Source organism: Hemitrygon akajei, chromosome 4 (genome assembly GCF_048418815.1).
Source record: "Hemitrygon akajei chromosome 4, sHemAka1.3, whole genome shotgun sequence".
Lineage (NCBI taxonomy): Eukaryota > Metazoa > Chordata > Chondrichthyes > Myliobatiformes > Dasyatidae > Hemitrygon > Hemitrygon akajei.
Genome location: NC_133127.1, coordinates 142,561,211 through 142,581,132, shown reverse-complemented (window position 1 = coordinate 142,581,132; position 19,922 = coordinate 142,561,211). Strand labels below are relative to the sequence as shown.

General features: G+C 37.6%; 1 protein-coding gene across 3 annotated transcripts in view; it reads right to left on the bottom strand.

Annotated features, from left to right (window-relative positions):
* Nucleotides 1–19,922, bottom strand: part of tenm4 (teneurin transmembrane protein 4) — a 2,228,071-nt gene that overhangs the window by 331,200 nt on the left and 1,876,949 nt on the right. For all 3 annotated transcript variants that reach the window (XM_073043455.1, XM_073043454.1, XM_073043453.1), the window contains 3 exons: nucleotides 19,379–19,474; nucleotides 14,884–15,122; nucleotides 562–732 (listed from right to left, as the gene is read on the bottom strand). In XM_073043455.1, the coding sequence (XP_072899556.1) occupies nucleotides 562–732; nucleotides 14,884–15,122; nucleotides 19,379–19,474 (506 nt within the window). The remainder of the gene's footprint in view (nucleotides 1–561; nucleotides 733–14,883; nucleotides 15,123–19,378; nucleotides 19,475–19,922) is intronic.

Here is a 19,922-nt window from a genome sequence, read left to right as displayed (position 1 = left end):
AACATGTCTACGGACAAAAAAAACTCATATCAAAATATTTTGAATTGTAAATCAAAAATTCTTTGTTGCACAGTCCTCTGTATTCAGGATGTGGCATCCTGGATTATAATAATGTCAGAAGGTAAGAATGAATTGGGTGGTATCCAACGCAGTCCCAAACAAGCACTATATTTAGAATTTCAGTGATTTTGAACAAATTTTACATCTAATAAATACACAAATATGGTATTAATGTAAAAGTTATATCTGACTGTCTGGAACTGTGTAAAATGTTCGTAAAGCAGCTCTCTCGACGAGTATTTCATGGTCATAAAATAACAATGCTCCATTAAAACACACTTTTTGCTTAATACATTAATGTGACAGAAGTTTGCAAGAAAGACGTTGAGAATCTGTGAAACATTTTCAAATTATGCAACAATAATAAGGCAGAAAAATATTAAAAGGAAACATTGCATGAAAAGTTTTAAAATATAACCAACAAATAAAGCCGTGAATGTTAAACACTGAAGTTTCAAAGAGCAGGTTCATATTATGGATTATGCTTAGAGTAGACCATACCTTCTCTGGTTCCTTTGAATTTCCTTTCGGGCAAGTCTAAACCTGTGCCACCAGAGGGAGACAATGTGACGTCCGTTGGCACTGGCCAACTGCTGGCTTTGTTCTCACCGATCTGGTACATCTGCCCTTCCATTGGCTGCAGGTGCCAGTTTAGGCCAAACAGGTGCATGGCTGTGATAGCAATGAGAAAAGTCATCTTTTTCTGGCTGGATCACTGCAGGAGTTCTGGATAAATTAGGCACTGATGTACAGTGCAGAGGTGGCTTGGGGCTTTTCTAATTTTAAGTATTGTGCTGTCTGCAACTCTAAATATTCCAGTTGTCTCCAAAAATTGCAGGGAACTGGAAATGTGCCACATGCAATTTCACACTGTGCAGAGTTTTACTATTAAAGTTAGTCTTACAGAGGCTGACAAAGGTTAACATCCCTGTATCATGTTACTTCATACTTATAACACTATAATATTAGTAGCATTTCCTTGATGATGATGTTTTCCTTCGTTCTTTACATAATCTGACAATACTGTTGTGCATCCTCGCACAATCAATTTCTCTTTTTCGGAAGGATATGCATATTTTACAAAGCACATTTTTGAATGCGACAGGAACCCTAGGTGCTTGGTAACAGATAGCATCCTTGAGTAGATCAGAAAATAAGCAGGAAGACTAGGAGTTAGTTAGCTTAGCCCATTTTTCAGCCTAAGGTCAAATTTTGAAATCCATATATCTGCAGTGGCAGAGAATGAACTGCAAAGTAAACCACATCACAAAATTGGCCATTAAATGGTAGTATTTAACTGCACTTTCCTACTGCAGGTTTGTACAATTATGGGACAATCTGAAGTACCCTACTGCATTGGTTTGGTGGGATTATTGTTAGGGCATTGTCTGTAACACTGATGAATAAAAGTAGTAATTAGGAAAGGACAAACCTTTTTGTGTGGGAGTCATAGAATGACATCCATGTTTGGTATATAATCATTTAAAAAATACGCATTAAAATGAATGCCCTAGAAAACAAAAGTAAATAGGCTAAATAATCTTGTTAAATGTTATTTGTTCTTATTGTTATAGCGGAACTGTTAGCAACTATTTAATTTTGGAACTGGTCTTGTTCTGGCTTTTTTGTACTTCTCTATCATCAATCATAAATCTGCCAAAGTTATTTTCAGCATTATTTTTTGAGTCTCTGAATTAAAACAAAATATTACTTTCCAAAAACTTAACCTTGAGCAATAGCTAATTAAAATCTTTTTTTTTTTTGTTACATTGGAGAAGTTAACTTCCAATTTATTCATCACTGTCCAGTGTTTCCAAGCCCAATAATAAATTTAGGAATTCACCTTTGGTTCAGAGGATATTCAATACTCTTCCTATGGATTCAGAATGGGCATGAGATCAGGAGTCGTTGCTGATGGTTTGTTATATACAGAATCAGAGCTCCTAGTTATTACCATGATTGCTGCATAAATCTAGCTCTGAATGAATTATACATTTAATAACTTAATGCTGGTTATGAGCTATTCTACCCCTGAAAGTGTGCTGTGCAGAAACCACCCAGGAACAATAATCTTTCTCTCGAGAATTATCCTCTCTTCTTTAGATGGAAATCATAACACCAAATGCAGGAAATAAAAATGAGCAGAAAGGATAGATTAAGATCTGTTTCACAAATAAATGTTTCTTTTAATAGAAGTGTGTAAAAATGTTTTTTAAAAAAAGTAATAGGTGACGCAAATTTAGCTTGAAGGGTATGATATGATTGCAAGACAGCCAGGACAAGGAACTAAATTTATCAAATTGGTGGGTTTCCAGGAAAGCTGAGAAATGGCAGAGCAGGTGAAATAGCCCAGATGATTAAGGATGACATCATTTCAATGATCCGGGATGACAGAGCAAAAGTCAGTCACATATGTAAAAAAAATGGACCGTGTGGACACCTTACGAGTTGGACTAGCCAGACCAGATAGGATGTCAAGTTATTGTATTTTGGCTTTTTGTTTTTAATATGGCACATTTAATGGCACTAACCAGTGTTAAATTTCTGAGTGATCACATAATTAAACATATTTGTTAGAACCAAAACTTAGGAAGGGTATACTGGGTTTAGCAAAGTAATTAAAATATTGTTGTGCATGATCATTTTGTATATTGGCAAATTGAATATAATTAACTTCAATGGAGTTTAAGATTCTCGATTTGGATAAGCTGATTTGAATATTATACATGAAACAGCTCAGGGTCAAATGGGCAAATATATTCATGACTGAAACAACAGGAGGCCAAAAGGAGATCCTCACCCAACTTCATATTTCTAAGAAGCAAATGCTCTCCATGTTAAATAATAACCATGGAAAGAACATTTAAATTCAACAAAACAGAGATAAAAATGCAAAATATGAAAGGAAATTCACAATACCAAAATTAATACAAAATTTTACCATAATATTAGGGGGAAAAAGGTTGTCAAGAGTAATATGCAGCCTCAGAAACTAATAAAGAGGATATTGTAAATTGAAATAAGAAATGGTCAACATTTTGAATAAATACAAGAGATTCTGCAGAATAATCATGTTGCATTAGTATTTATGGTAAAAGTAATGGATGGAACACTGGAGAAAATATCTCAAGTAAACTAATCATGAATCAGAGAAAGTTAATGGAAGCAAAGTAATTCACGATGAAAATTATGGCACAGAAGTATGACAAATTCAAGACAAGATGGTTTAAATTCAATCATTATAAAGGAAAATTGGGAATAAAATACAGGCATTCCAACTTCAAATTTATAAAGGGCTTCAAGTCATAGTTCCTTTCTATGGGAAACAGTGGACGTCACTTACTAATTGAGAATAGGGAAAATGAGTGAAATATACTGATCAATTGAACAACTGTGGGTGGAAAATTATTGGTACTATAATTAAAGACATTATGATAGAACATGTAATATTTTCACCTGCTTTAAAAGGGCACATGGGTATGTAAGCTGCAGATTATGTTGATAAAAATAATCAAATTTTTGCAAAAGGAAAATGGTTTTTAAATACAAACTTCTGGAAGGCAGTTTGTAAAGTAGTTCACAAAGGAAAGTCAGATGCACCTGAAGCTGATGGCACTGCAGGCTGACTGGGTAACTGGCTGTCTAGGGCACAAATTATTTGTGACATCACATGTAATAAGCTCATGCCCAGGGAAGAGTAAATACTGCAACCTCCTGGCAAGGTAACTCTCAGCATCAATATTTTATCGTGCACGCTCTTAGAGATTTCCATTTTCACTCAGTTTAGCGATCCCTACACAAGTCCAAATGCCTATAACATGCTGATAACAGCATATCAAGTGGCCTTTATGGAAAGCAAAACAATGTTAATGTTTCCGACCCTTCGTTAGAATTCACTGCTGTGGTTCAGATGGAGAGTCCTTGACTTGAAACATTGATTTTGTTTGTCTTTCCGCTGATACTGCCTGACTTGGTGAGTATTTGAAGGAAAGTAGTAGTTTACTGCAGTGTTACTCCCAGTATTGCAAGCAACAATGTGACTGTTAATCAAAAGTTAGCAGCTCAAGGGGAAAGAGTTATTTTTTAGTGTATGAGGGAACAGAGCTACATGAATCTTATTTCTAATTTTAAAATAGTACATTAGACACCAATCTGTTCTGACTTAAGGGAATCTATTGTTCTTTTGTTAGCCCTATCACCTTGTTAATTCATCACACAGCGGGATAGGCAGGACAACTACTGCACTCAGCAGAAAAAAGAAGTGTTAAGGCGAAACAAAGACCAACAAAATGATAATTCACAAGGTCAATGGAAAAAGGTCCTTTGGGACAGACTGATGGAACGAGGAAGAGAAAGAGTGCTCAAGATGAGAATACCATGACTGATTGCTCAGAGACAAGAAAGTGAGAGGTGCAAGTGAAGTATAAACCACAATAAACACGTCAGACCAAAATACAATAATTCACAGCAGGTTTCTTCCAACAAGGTTGCTGACTTGGTTTGACCAGAGTACAATAATACATTTCCAAGCAATTATAACATATGAAATTAAATATTAGATTAAACTAAGTTTCACTTTGGTTGCTGGTAGTAAATGTGTTAAAGAGCTTGGCATTAACTTATTAATGGACAAAAGATCCCGTGCAATAGTCCATGTAGCAGAAATGAACAAATGATCTTTTGCAATATTCTATGTAGCAGAAAAGGGTAATATATCTCAGCACAGGCTAATTTGAATTGCATTTCATCTTGAAAGCGCACAATGACAAATAAACTATTTTATCCAAATTATGCAAAGGTAGCACTTAGCTGGAGAAAAATGTATTGTGATATGTTTTTAATAGTGAACGCCACAATCAGCCTTTTGTTGTCATATCTGTTCAGGCAGCTACAGGAAAATTACATCAATGATTGGCAAGCTACTCCTTTTGGATCACACCGATGTAACATGAACTGTCTTTTGCAGTTGACTGCGTGCGATATGCTAATCCAGCAAGCATAAAAACATTCAAGTTAGGTTGGCTCAGAGTACACTAATAGCTTTAATAATTAGGTTTTGTTTCATTATCATCTTGGGAGACAATTTGACAGAACATGAACATTGCATAGCAACGTGTGATTCAAAGCATGATGTGTACAAAGAGCAAAAGCACACTACTATGAGTTTAATATATAAAGGTGCTAGCCATGCATCTTACTTCATGATTATTGCATTGATCTAGTACATAGAAAAAATTAGTAATTTGCTTTCTTAGCCAGCAAGCAGGAAAAGCGGAGTAAGGGTGAGAATTGATTTTGACTTAACCATTTAATAACTGAAATCATAAAATAGGTGCTTTATATTTCAATATGATGGATTAAGTAGCTGCCAACATTTACAGGATACCTTTATTCATAGAAAAATGGAATAATGCAATGAAATTGTCAACAGACTTACTTTTATTTTCAATGTTAACTCCTGTTTCAGTGTCTGACCTAAGTCAACCCACTTAACCATGATAGTATACAGATTATTTTGGTAAATAAATGGTCAAAGCTGGCTCACTTCTTTTATTTGGGTAAGGTAAAAGGCAAACATTAGATATTTTATTTTGCTTACATTTTAAACAATTGTTTTCACAGAATAACTATACAGGTAAAAAATGTTGTGTTAAGTACTTAATATAAAAGAAGTGAAATAAATATTGAATATTTGAAAATTTGTGACGAAATGCATACATAGTCCTTAATGTTTAATGATGCATACTTCAAGCAGCATATTAAGATGCCTAAATATTAATTTTAAACTACTTGCTGTTTCTGATATACATATATATGCATCTTTGCCTTATACTTCATACTGTAGGTCAATACTTCCAGAAATATTCCACATTTAATATTCAAATTTTATATGCACTCATCAATCTGTGAGTTCTGAGGCAGCTATAATTTTATACTGATTGTTTTTGCTAAGGCATCTGGCTAGAATGCTCCCACAGTGGTTTGGCACAGACTGAAAACATCACATTTGCTGGAGGTGGTTTCGTCTCTACTTGAGTTACTGGCCTGATGATGCAGAGAATTACACACTTGACATGTTCTTCATGAAATCACTAATTTGGGAAAATATTTCAGTAGTTCCCAGAACTGTTCATATGTGAAATATTTGACAGTTGTTAATGGTCACAAATAAAATAAGATTTAAAAATGTTGGTTATGGTAATTATTGATATGTCATTATTTACTGATAGTTGTAATATTAAATTTTAAAATTGGGTTTTCAATGCTCAATTAATCTTAATTCAGTTTTGTTTTGGCCCATATTCCCAGGTTCACTGTGAATATCTGCATCTTCAGCTTGTAATTGGAATCTCACACTTTCGTAGGCTGCTTTGAAGATTGCTTGAAATTAATAGACTTGACTGGCAAGACTCAAAGTTTCCAAGTCATCACAACTTTGTCGTAGGGTTTGGGGGCTTGCAGCCATAATGACCCTGAGAACTGTGGCTTGAGTGAGGGCCTTGTGGTTTGGCTCTTGGTAGGGTCATCCATGCCAAATAGGTCAAAGGGTAGAGGCCAGACTAAGAGTGGTCCAACTGTCCTCGGAGTTCAGCTTTGGGCTAACAACCCTGAATGGTCCAAAAAAATTGTCACGGAAACAGCAACGAAGAATCCTTCTTTATCTGTGTGCGACAGCATGGTCAGATAAAGATGGAGTGACAAAGATTTGTTGCTGCCCTAAATGCCAGCGGTGTAATGGGCAGTAAGTAAGTATTCACAGTTGAAGAAAGATTACAAATGAGTCAATGAAAAACTACCAAATGAAGATTGACAACCAATGTGCAAAAGAAGACGAGCAGTGCAAGTACAAAATAAGTAAATAAAGCTGAGAACATGAGTTGTCGAGTCCTTGAAAGTCTGTCCGCAGATTGTGTTCCATGATCAGTTCAGTACCGAATGGTTATCTCCGCTCGTTCAGGAGCCTGATGGTTGAAGGGTAATAAAGGATCCTGAACCTGGTGGTGTGGGAGCTAAGGCTCCCGTACTTCCTTCCGGATGGTAGCAACAAGAAGACAGCAAGGCCTAGGTGGTGGGAATCCTTGATGATGGATACAGTTTCTTGTGGCAGTGCTGTTGTAGATGTGCTCAAAGTTGGGAAGGGCGTTTCCTGTGGTGGACTGGGCTGCATCCAAAGTTCAAAGTAAATTTATTTTCAAAGTGCATTCTGTATACATCCTCACGTGCAACCCTGAGATTCCTTTTCTTGTGGGGAATCACAGTAAATACAAGAAACGCAATAGAATCAATGAAAGGACAAAACAAAAAACAGCAAACTGAGCAAATACAAGGAGAAAAAGAAAAGAAATAATAATATAAGAAATAATTAAATGATTTCGAGAACATGAAGAGTCCTTGAAAGTGAATCCAGTTCAGCTGGAACAGTTCAGTGATGGGCGAGTGAAGCTGAGTGAAGTTAACCCCTCTGGTTCAAGAACCTGATGGTTGACGAGTAATAATTGTTCCTGAACATGGTGATACGGGTCCTGAGGTTGCTTAATATTGAACCACCACTCTTATCCAGCACTTCTTCTGGGCTTTTCCATTCTTGGGCATACTCTGCATGCTCCACCCACCCACCCCTCTACCCCACCTTCATCTTGCTACTACCACAACAAATGCACCAAACAAGAGCATGGCACAGACTGGAATAAACACAGGACTGTTGCTGAAACTAAATTCAGTTCAGATCAATACATAGCTGTGATAAATATCAACTTATAGTGGCCGCACAACACAGCATAAACTGTGCACTACAATGATTCAGAATGTTCACTAAGGTTCTTAGGGCTTTGTGAGATGAATGACTATGCAGTGGTTTGCAAATCCGCATAAACGATGTGCTGATCACAAATTATAAATGCAATGGAGCAAACAGTTTGATTCTGATTAGCAGCATTTTTATAAAGTGCTTAGAGAAGAGGAATATTAACAGGAACTCTATTAAAAGATGCTGCCTGCCTTTGGTGATGAAGGATGCAAGAGATAGATTTCAGAATGCAAAGAGTTAATTTGATTCTTGGTTGCTTTTTATTTGTTTCAGATTTATTTCACATGGATAGTGAACAATCATTTGTGAGATGTGGATTTCACTGGCAATTTCATGGCCATCTTTAAAGAAATTAGTTATTTATTTCAATACCTTAGCTTCCGTGCGGAGGCTGCGAGCCTGCAACTGAATCATTAGTCAAGGCCCTTGAACTATGAGTGACATTATCACCAATTTACCATCTCCGCCATGCCGATGTGGAAGGAATGGATGTGAGAATTATCCATCCACAGATACAGAGGAAGTGGAATGTTTCCTTTCACTGAGCTGTATTTCCTGTCCTCCTGACAAATCTGATCCCTCAGAATCAGTTATAGGGGATTGGGAGTGGGGCTTCCACACCATTCGCGGGAGCTTTTTAAAGTTTAAAACTGTTAAGTTTATGTCAACATTGGTATGATTTTGCTGGTTTAGTATGTTTAATCTATTTAAAGTATTTTTAAAAGATGCAGTGGAATACAATAGAAATCTAAATGAAAAATCAATTAATAGTTCACAAGCTACTCTACAACGGTGGTCCCCAACCTCCGGGCCGCGGACCAATACCAGACCGCGAAGCGTCTAGGGGTGCAGTGGTAGGCGGAATGCACCCAGCACATCGTAAAGAAAAAAGCTGAAATAAACAAGCTACCGGGCTTCCGCTGCACCCTGCACGCTTCGCGGCCCGGTATCGGTCCGTGGCCCAGAGGTTGGGGACCACTGCTTTACAAAACTGTAATGTTCATTAAATCAGCTTAAATTTTCATCATGAAACATTCACTGTCATTTGACATTCATGAAGCTTTTCATACTCTAATAAAAAAACACAAGCAACTCCTTTGTTCTGATCAATGGCCAAGTTTCTTTAGGTGGCGTGGTAGGGCAGTGTTTACCACAACGCTTTGTAGACCACCGCTGTCTGTAAGGAGTTCATATGGTCTCCCTGTGACCATGTAAATTTCCCCCCATAGTCCAAAGGTGTACCAGTAGGTAGGTTAATTGATCATTGTAAACTGTTGCATGATCGGGTTAGGGTTAAATCGGTGATTGCTGGGCGTTGTGGCTTGCAGGGCCAGAGGGGCCGATTCCGTGATGTATCCCAATAAACAACCAACAATCAAACTACTTGCAGTTTCATGTGCTCGTGGGTTTATTTTACATAAGCATAATTCAATCACGGAGGATTTTGTTCATTGCAGCAACACTGTTAATAGGCTTTCTTACACTTAAAGCCTGACCACAGACAGCTTTTGAAGAAAGGTCTATATTTTAACTCCAGTATTCACTTCATGATGTTGAACATATTGGCTTCAGAATGCTTCTACTCAATCATGCCAGGAAGATTAAATATTTTAAACAGGAAACTAACAACACCAGCAGTCATAAACACAGAATGTCCTGCAGGTGTTGGAGATCTTGGAGCAATACACACAAAACACTAGAGGAATTCAGTAAGTCAGGCAGCATCTATGGAGGGGAATAAACAGTTGAGGTTTCCAGCAGAGACCCTTAATCAGGACTGGGAAGGAAGGGGGCATAAGCCAGAATAAGGTGGGGGAGGGTTGAGACTGAGTGAGGGGGAAAGTAGGTGGGTGGGGGAAGGAGACAATGTAAGAAGCTGGAAGGGGAAAGATAAAGGGAAGAAGGTAGAATCTGACAGGAGAAGACGGTGGACCATGGAAGAAAGGGAAGGAGGAGGGGAATCAGAGGGAGGTGATGGGCAGGTGAGGAGAAGAGAATGGGGAATTGAAAAAGAGAAAAGGAGGGAGGGGAGAAAGAGTACTGGAAGTTGGAGGAATCAATGTTGCATGCTACCCAGAGAGAATGAGGTGTTGTTCCTCCAACCTGAGATTGGCCTACACATGGCAGCAGAGGAAGCCATGGGCAGACTAGTTAGAATGAGAACGGGAAGTAGAATTAAAATGGATCCTGCTTTTTGCAGCAGAAGGTGCTTGACAAAGGTCTCCCAATCTGCACTCCATCTCCTCAATGATGTAGAGGAGGTCACACTGGGAACACTGGTTACAACAGACTCACAGGTGAAGTATTGCTTACTTGGAAGGACTGCTTGGGACTCCGATTGATGGTGAGAGTAGAGTGGGGGACACATGTACCACCTGTCACACTTGCAGGGTTGAGTGCCAAGAGGGAGATCAATGGGGAGGGACAGGTAGGAGTCCCATAGGGAGCAATCCCTATAGAAACTGGAGGGGGAAGAATTGGTAGGATTCGGTTAGAGATAGTGGAAATTACGGCGAATAATATGATGAATATGGAGGCTTGCAGAGTGGTAGTGAAGGACCGAGGAACCCTATTGCTGGTATAACAGTGGAAATGCAGGAAATATAGAATACTTGCAGTCTTTTATGAAGACTTTTAAAACTTTGCATTGGAAATTTAAATCTGCTATCGATCCACTAAGAACACCTCTGCCACCACCAGTTAATGGGTTAACTTATTTCTATTACTTGGGTCTTTTCCTTCCCCTTCAGTCTGAGCAGAAGGCTATTCTTAGATGCACTTCACATGGACTGTGCAATATAACATTGTGATTAACATTTTTCTCTCACTGAAGATGCAAGCAATGATGCTTCATTATTAATCAACAGACGTTTGTGCTATAATGATAGGCAGCGTGAAAGTGGTTCGAAAATGCAGAAGTAGCAGTAATGAGAATGGATAATCAGATCCAAAAGGTGTCAATTTATTCGGGGATGCTGAAAGGGCATGTAAAATCGACAGGTTAGGAGGGAGACACAAGAGGCAGCAGATGCTGGAATCTGAAGCAAAAAAAGACAAGAAGCTGGAGGAACTCAGCAGGTTAGGCAGCAGCTGTGGAGGGAAATGGACATACCGTTTCATAGGGACTGAAATGCAGAGGAGAAACAGCCAGTTTTACATGCTGAAGGGAAGGGGTGAACTAGGAGAAGAAAAGCAATAGGTGAGCCAGGTGAGGAGGGGTGATAGGCAGATAGAGGAGGGGAGAGTGGAAATAGTGACAGAAGCTGATGGAGGAGTAGATGGGTGGAGGTGACAAAGGGCTGAAGAATGGAAACACGCAGTCCACTCTATGTTGATGGTTTTAAGACTGGAATACTGAGCGGGAAGGAGAAACAATTTACAGCCATGGTGAGCCAAAGGGACAAATGCTAGTTGATGACCTTTTCTTCTAAGTAATTGTAATTATTGTAACTTCTTTAAAAAACCTACAGCACAATACAGGTTGTTCTGCTCACAAAGCTGTGCCGAACATGTCCTTACCTTAGAAATTACCTAGAGTTACCCATAGCCCTCTATTTTTCTGAGCTCCATGTACCTGTCCAGGAGTCTCTTAAACAACCCTATCATATCCGCCTCCACCACCGTCGCCAGCAGCCTGTAATTAGTTTTAAAAATGTGTACAAAACAAGAATTTCCCACATAATTAAAAACATAATGAATTTTCCCTCTCAAATCTATCAAGATCTGTGGAAACTGTAGTTACTGCATGCATATTTTTTGACGCCAGTGTCAATTTCGAGCCTTGCGCTGACCTACCGACACACTCTCTCACACACCAGCTTATTGAGAGTCTTTCTCACACACACTAGCTAACTGATCAGTACTCTCTCACTCACTGACATTCACTCCTCACACAGCTTTATGTATTTTCCCATTTCTGTTGCAATTTATGTATTTGTGATACAAGATCAGTTTTACTAAGTCTATTAGCACAGCCTGACTTTCTGGCCATTTCCCTTAGTCCTGCAATTCATTATTTTTATATTTCTCTGTATTTTCCCTGGATGTCTTCCACAATTTATTTCCATTAAAGTCCTGACCTCACTCTATTAGAGATATTCTTTTAGTCCTGTCCATTACTACCCCACACTTTAATTAAATATTCTCTCTTAACCAATTCTGATGAGGAGCTTGGACTTGAAAAGTTAATACTCTATTACTTTCCTCAGATGAAGACCAATCTACTTACTGTTTCCAGGATGTCTTTGCTTTTATATCTCTTATAAACTGACATCATCACTTTCTCACACACAGACTCTCTCTCCCTCTCTTCCCACCTGCACAGACTCTTAGCACACACATACACCGTTGCACACGCTCTCTCTCACACACACGCACTCATACACAGAGTGACTCGCCTATATGATGGGACCTTTCTGCTTGGCTGCACCAGGATGGCATTCAGATGTGCATTCTCTCATCCTGACTGGCTCTCAGCAGGAGCCACTATACAAGCTGTCAAATGGTTTTAAAAAGAATAAAGTCCGTTCCTCCCCACTACTGTCTGAAATGAATATATATCCATTAACTTAAAAATAAATTCCCAAATGAAAAGTTAAAGTTTCTTTTATGTAATTTTGACTGACATATTCACAATTTATTTGCATTATATATTGAAGTTCATTCTGCAATTTAAGCAGGTTCTTATAAATGAAGTCATCTTTTTTAAATTAGTTGCATTTGCTCACTCACACCCGACACTTAAAATAGTGCACTTCATGGTGTTGTCTTTTAAAAAATTGTAATTAATTATTTTATCATGTCATTGGCCCTGAATTTGAAAACTCATTTTAAATATGTTTGCAGTGGAACAGAAAGATTAATTTTAGTTTAATAATTTCAATGTTCCAGTAATTATCTTGCTAGCATTGTTGGCGCCTTTCCAATGACAATCTTGCTTAGACCCCTGGGTTAAGTTAGTTCTCAGATTACTTTCTTTCAAAAGAAAATACGCTTGGATCAGATTTAGCCAGATATTGATATACTGTATAACTTGTGATTTTGCTCTTTTTAAAATTGCCAACTATTTCCATATATGGAGAGTAATTAATGATTATCTCCAGCAGCCCTTAACAAGATCATCAGTGACAAAAAGTATTATGTGAAGTCGCACAATGAAAAGTTTGTCCAAAAGCATGGCCAAAGACCTGTGTGTTAGGGAGCATTGAAAAAGGCCGAGGAGCACTGAGAGGAAGGGGCAGGATTCCAGAGTTTAATGCCTTGGCAGCTGAAGAACTAAACACTGGAAATGAGGCTAACGTTGGGGTTCGGAAAGAGCTTGGAATTAGAGGAGGACTGATATTTTGGAAATTATGAAATGGGAAAAAGTGAGAGGGAGGTGTGAGAATGTGAGGAGCTTGAAAACAAGGGTTGGCATTTTGAAACTGAGACACTATCTAACGAGGAGCTGGCGAAGGTTAGCAAGGTAAAGGGCAATGCTGAAGTGTTGGCATGGTGACAATACAGCAGAATTTTGGATAACTTTGGTGGCATTACCCAGAATCAGGCAACTGAGCAGAGGTACGTTGGAGCAGCTTACACTGAAGATAACAAAGGATTTCGAGTCCTGATTAATCAAACTCAAGTTTGAAAAGTCGCACTTCAGTTTTCAACTTGAACAAGATGATTATGTCAGTTTCTTGGGTAGTTTCAAATCAAGGATAAAAAGATACTAGTTTAATTTAGAAGGTTTTAGACTCTTTTGCAATTTTTCTAACTTTAAAGCGGAAGTGCTTTACTTTTTGGAATCTCCGCAAGCAAAATCCATATTAATTTAACATTGTTATGAGTTAGTGTTGTAATGAACAACTAACTAATAAAAAGATGCTGTTTATCTTTCATCATGTGGCAACCACAGGCAGCCTTAGTGTCCTTTTTCTGATATTGCACATTTCTCAACAAAATGTTTTCTGAAGGAAATATCTTCATTCTACTTTCTTCATGTGCTGGAGGGCTGAGTCCAACAATACAGTGAGCCCGCCAGTACCTTACCCGGTCTTTCTTCATGAGGGAGATGACAAAATGAGTGTAGCAGGCTTTTCAATTATGATCATCATCACAGCACTTCTCATACGACTTATAAACTTTGTCCAGCAGCACAAGCTGCTTGAAAATGAGATGATTACAGATTTTCCTTTCTTTAACTTGGTGTGGGGGACGCTATAGTCTGTTGTAGCCTCCCAATTGCCATTTGGCTGAAATCAGACAAGAGAAATTTAACATGGCGTGCTGACTTGCTGTGCAAAATGAGGTGTTCTTGTCTGTTATCAATCTTTACACTGGTATGCAAAAGATTAAAACAGTCAAATCCCCCATTCCAATTTGCATTTTCCAATTGTAATAATAAAAAGGGGAGAAAATTACAGACCATACTGTGCAAAAGTCTTTGTCACATGTAAAAAAATTCTGAAAAGCCAAGATACTTTCAAAAGTAATGAAATGATAAGTTTCTAAATATCAAAAAAAATTATAAAGAGCAATAAACAGTAAAAGCTAAATCAATCAATATTTGGTGTGACCACTCTTTGCCTTCACAACTGCATTAATTCTCCTAGGTATACTGTCATGCAGATTTAGAAGGAAAAACAGCTGGTAGGTTGTCCAAGCATCTTGGAGAACTTGCCACAGTTCTTCCGCAGACTTTGGCTGTCTCGCTTGCTTCTGTCCCTCCAGGTAATTCCTGACAGCCTCAATGATATTTGAGATCTGTGGAGGCCATACCATCTGAAAACATATGAAAAAATCTAGGGTGCCTAACACTTCTGCACAGTACTGTTACTGCACTTATTTTAAAATATACAAGTAGAAATACATTAGAGAAAAGCTCAAGGTGATCACATGCTCAAAAGCAAAGAAATGGCTAATCACACCTTGAAGGGGACAACTGCACACAGAGTCAGAGTGTCTCCCACAGTTTTTCTGCAGCTCCTCCCTGAAAGGTGAATTGGTCAGGAATAACATATTTACAAAGAACTTACCAATGAAGTAGGCGAGTAGAATCACTAGTGTTACAGAAATGATGATGGCGCTCAAGGCTGTGCATTTCCAGTTACAGTACTTGTAGGGCTTTTTCAGACTGAAGACAGACTTTGTGAACGTGCTGCGGGGTAAGGGTCGAGGAGGAGGAGAGTACACAGTGCTCGAAGTGAGGGGGTAACCAGGTCCAGTTGTACAAAAAAGTGGAGAAGATCCAGTTCCAGGTTTAAATAAGAAGTGCCTAACAAATAAAGACAGATTACTTATCAGAGGCCTGACCATCACTGCTCACTGTCACTCTGTTGCCCTGTTTAATTACTCTAACTTGTTCTTTTAGTCACATTTAAAATAATAGGAGATTCTCAACTGATATACAACATGTAATGACATAGGACTGGATTACATTACACAGTAAATCAAAACAATTACATGATTTAGCTTCTGAGTTTCATTCTAAAGTATATTTTCCAACAATGACGGAACCTGAGAGTATTAGCTCATCACTCCCTGGATCTGCATAAACCCAGTTTTGCTGTCATTTGGTGAAACCTTTTGGGCATTTTCTATTGCAAGAGTGATTACATTCAGCAGCTTAATATTGATTTGATAAGCAGTAAATTGCATTTTATATATGAAATCATCTCACATTTGACCCACCTAATGACTTTCATGTTTTCAGAATGTCTCAAAGCAACGCATAAAGAATGAACTATTTTTGAATCTGAGTCACATTTTACAAATGCTGTAGCTAGATCTTACGTGGGATTGCTGCCTGTGGTCATGTACTTACTCATTTTGGATGATGAGGGACAATTTTGTTGGCCTCATAATTTCCTGAATGCAAGAAATATGACCTCAGCAGTAGCCATCCTGGCAGCTAGTGATTTGGCACTATTCCCAAAACACAGATGAAAGTTTTGACAGGTGGAAAAGACAGAGGTACTGTGACGGCTGCAAGTGATTTTTATGGTTTCTCAGTGTCTTTTGTATTCAGTAGCTCTTAATAAAAAATAATGTACTTAATTAAGAAATGTAAAACTAATGGGAAATAAGTAATTTAAAACAATAATTAGAAAAGCTAAATCAAAGTAACATCATTTTAAGGAGATAAAATTTAATAACAGAAATTTTCTACTTTACCACCTTCATGTAAACTAATGCCACTCTCAGATCCCAAGGCAATTCTGCAACTTAGCACTGGGATTGTCAGGAAGATTGGGTTTTGGTGCTGGATTCCATGTGGAATCCACTGACAGATTTGCATTTGGAACCGTGGGCATTAGCCAACAGGATCCAGCCGAGCTACACAATAGGCAGCAGATTGTCAACTGCCTCTTCCATGTGAAATGTTGCCTATTAAAGGTGTTAAGTTATTGTAAAGGCTTTTCTTACCAGTTCTGTGACCCTTGATGTAACAAACCAACCAATAACAAAAAATAAAGCACGAGTCATGGAAGAGGTGCTTTAAATCAAGTTGCATATTCTTTCCTATGAGGGGATATAGATCTATTTGCATCTAATAGAACATAAAAGAGTATCAATGTATTAATTGCTGAGTGGGTATAGCACAGAGACTCTTTAATTGATATAGTTTGAGGTTCTCTTTGATCAGTGTTCATTAAAATACACAAGTGATGGCATTCTTCAAGGTCCTAGATGCTTACATCCACAAAATATTAAGAAAACATTTTTCTTCCCTCAGGAGTGAAGCACAGCAGAATTTTTTCCCTTCACGTTTTTACTGAATACAGAGTGCAATGCAGCTCTTTAACATCACTGTATTAACTTTAGTAATCAAGCCAAAGAAAGATGTTCCCCCAAAATGATTATTTGTGGTTCCACTGGAATCGGTGTCAAGTTAATGTTTGCTTTAAGAGTGGTGAAACCGGCTTTGATTTTCGGATTCCATGAACAAAAGACACTGAATGACTAACTTCTTTTTCTAATACAGGTTACAGGTGCAAGAAAAATATTTAAAATACACAGTTCCCTGGTGACCTAGTCCTGAGTCAGAACCTGCAGCTCTGTGAGGGAATATCTGATTGGCACTGTTTCCACAGTAAAGTGAACTAATTTAAATGTTTCCCTTTTCAGGAGGAAAAGTACAATGACTGTTGCTAACCATTTTAAGTAATACAAGAATTGAGCTTCATGTGGCTTGGCAAAACATTTTGCCTCAGTGGTTGTCTTTAGTAATAGACCAAACTCTTTCATCTTGGCACATTCTGGACACAACACCAAAATTGGCAATTCCTGATTTGCAGTATTCCTTTCAAATTGCTCAGGCAATTGTAGATAATCATTCTACATATGCACCTCACCAGTCCTTTTTTTGCCTGGCAGTATCACTATCTTACAGTCGGTTCGTCTTTAGGAATCTATCCATTCACACATTCTTCTTTTTGTCTTGTCCTCCCTCCTCCTTTTTCTACACAACTTTAAGTGTGTTCTATCTCTAACCATTCTCAGTTCTTACTCTAATTCATTCACCTGAAATGTTAAATCTTTTGTTCTCCACAGATGCCTTCTGCTCTGTGAATATTTTCAGCCATGTCTGTTGCTATTTTAGATCTCCTGCATCCATGGTATTCTGCTCAATTTCTGTTTAAAGAAATTTGTCTTATTATCACCATTGCTTGGGTATTTCCTTTAACAAATGATAACAGTTCTCTAATTTTGCACTCCTGGCATCTAGTTTGCTGTTAGAAGACCTCACCACAGAAACTTCTAAAGTGCACTAGAACAGGCTAACGGTTGGAAGAGGTTTCTACAACTTACTTCTCATCTTAAGAGTCATAGAGCACTACAGCACAGAAACAGGTCCTTTGGCCCATCTAATCCATGCTAAACTATTGTTCTGCCTAGTCCCATTGAATTCACCTGGACCATAGCCTTCCTTCCTTCTCAGGGTAAGATCATCTGATAGGAAAAAAGAACTAGCACTGATGAAATACTTCTCTTTTACTCATTCATACATGCTACAGCAAGGCAAGTATTTATTATCTAACAACTAACAGTTGGTGTAAAAGGAATACTGAACACTCTTATACAACATATAGATGGAACTGTTATTTATTTCTATGTAGGATGTTCCTATACTTCTAATATTTTAAAATTTACATAAAATTGATATGTATTAGAGATCAAATTCAGATGGCACACTCTTCTGCAAATACACAAAGAAGAAAATTAGTGGTTTGGAACATATTCAAATGAGAAAGTAATTGTCTGGTTAGAATATGTATTGGTTGATTACAGCAGGGTGGCATCAGAAAGTGAAGAGTGAGTATTACAGCATGAATCACTACTTCAGCTTCAAAGTTAACACAACACTATTGTATTAATAAAATGACTTAAATGCAAATAGTAGCTTTCAGATGTAAAATTTCAATTAGTGGCAAATGAGTGGACCAGAAGCACAATGAATGCTGTATGCAATCTCCCATGTAAAATGAATTAGGAGTGAAGGTACAAGCAAATAGAAGTGCATTCAAAGGGTAGCTTATTAACAAATAGCAGTTTTTATGAAAACAGCTATTGAAAAAATCTGAAATTTGGAATATATAAATCAGTGGTAAGTGACTGTAAAAGAGACAAAAAATCCTGCAGCAGATTTCAATAAACCGTTAAGGAAATAGAGAATAATGGACACTTAAAATAAAAGCCATAACTTATTCTAGGGGCTCAGAAAATGTCATAAAACCACAGGGGTAAAGCTTGAGTGCTTTACAACAGCCATCCAATCTGCAGTTTCATTAGTTTCAGGAATTTTATGAGCCTCTTTTAGACATTTTATGCAAATATGAAAGCTAGTATCCAGTGTAAAGTAACTGCAACAATAGTTCCAAAAAAATATAACTTCAATGTCAACGAAGGGGATTGAGCCGGATCGCACTAAGGTTTGCCTGACTGTTTCATAGCAGCTCCGTTCAATTGCAATTTGTATTTTTGGAATGCTTCAAATGTAGTCATGGAAAATAGATAATGTCAGCAAAATTGGGTTATAAAATTAACTGGAATAATATTTAGCAGAAGTAATATTACAATCAGGACAAATTGACTATTTTTTTTCTAGTGATGTTCTCAACTTTATAATTAGAAATATATTATGGTAGTTATAAGTCCAGAGCAGTTCCAGAGTAAAAACTAATACCCACAATTTCAATTCCTTACTGCAGTTGCAGAAAAGACAATGAATAAATCAGTAAAACATAGACATTCACTGAATGCAACTAATCATAATAAATCTGTAAAATATAGAAATTCTCTGAACAAATTTAATTATTACTCAGAGAAGACTGATTCGAGATATTAGATTTGATGTGATAAAATACTAAAATCACAAAAGCTTTTGCTTTCAATGAAGTAATGACCTAAGGTGCCAGCAACTTTTTTCATTGGCTAACAGAGATTACTCTACAAACTTGAAGCTGGTCTTTGTAAGACAGGAAGAACTGAGCACAGAAGTCAGCACACCCAGCAAGAAGCATCACCTACCCATCATTGTAACCTTCATGTCGAGCAGGAGTAAAAACGTCCATCTCAATTAGGTTGTCCTGCAAACTCTCTAGGAATGTCTGCTTTGCTACATTTCTACATTCAGATGGAAAAATGAATGAAGCCAATGAGCTGCATATGAATAAAATTGTGAATGGAGACAGCAAAAATCAAAAACAACAAAATGGCTGAAAACATAAAAGCAGACATCAGTGCTATGACAGGAATAGAAGTGGCAGAGAAATTACTGATGTCCTATTTAAATTATGATATTCAAATCAGCATTTTTATAGTTTTACGGTATAATGTAAAATGGTGCAGATAAAATTACATTACATGAATGAACCCTGAACCCACCATCATTTACCTGGAGTTTCTGCAATGGTTTCTGTCCAAAATATGCAAAAATCAATAAAAGAAATGAAAAAATATAGCTGAATTTGGAATTAAACGAAACATTACCATTTCTGCTGGAGTTTCTGCCTACTTTCACACAGCTTCAACCCGGTTTACAAAAGTGATCACATCATGAGGTCTTCATAAT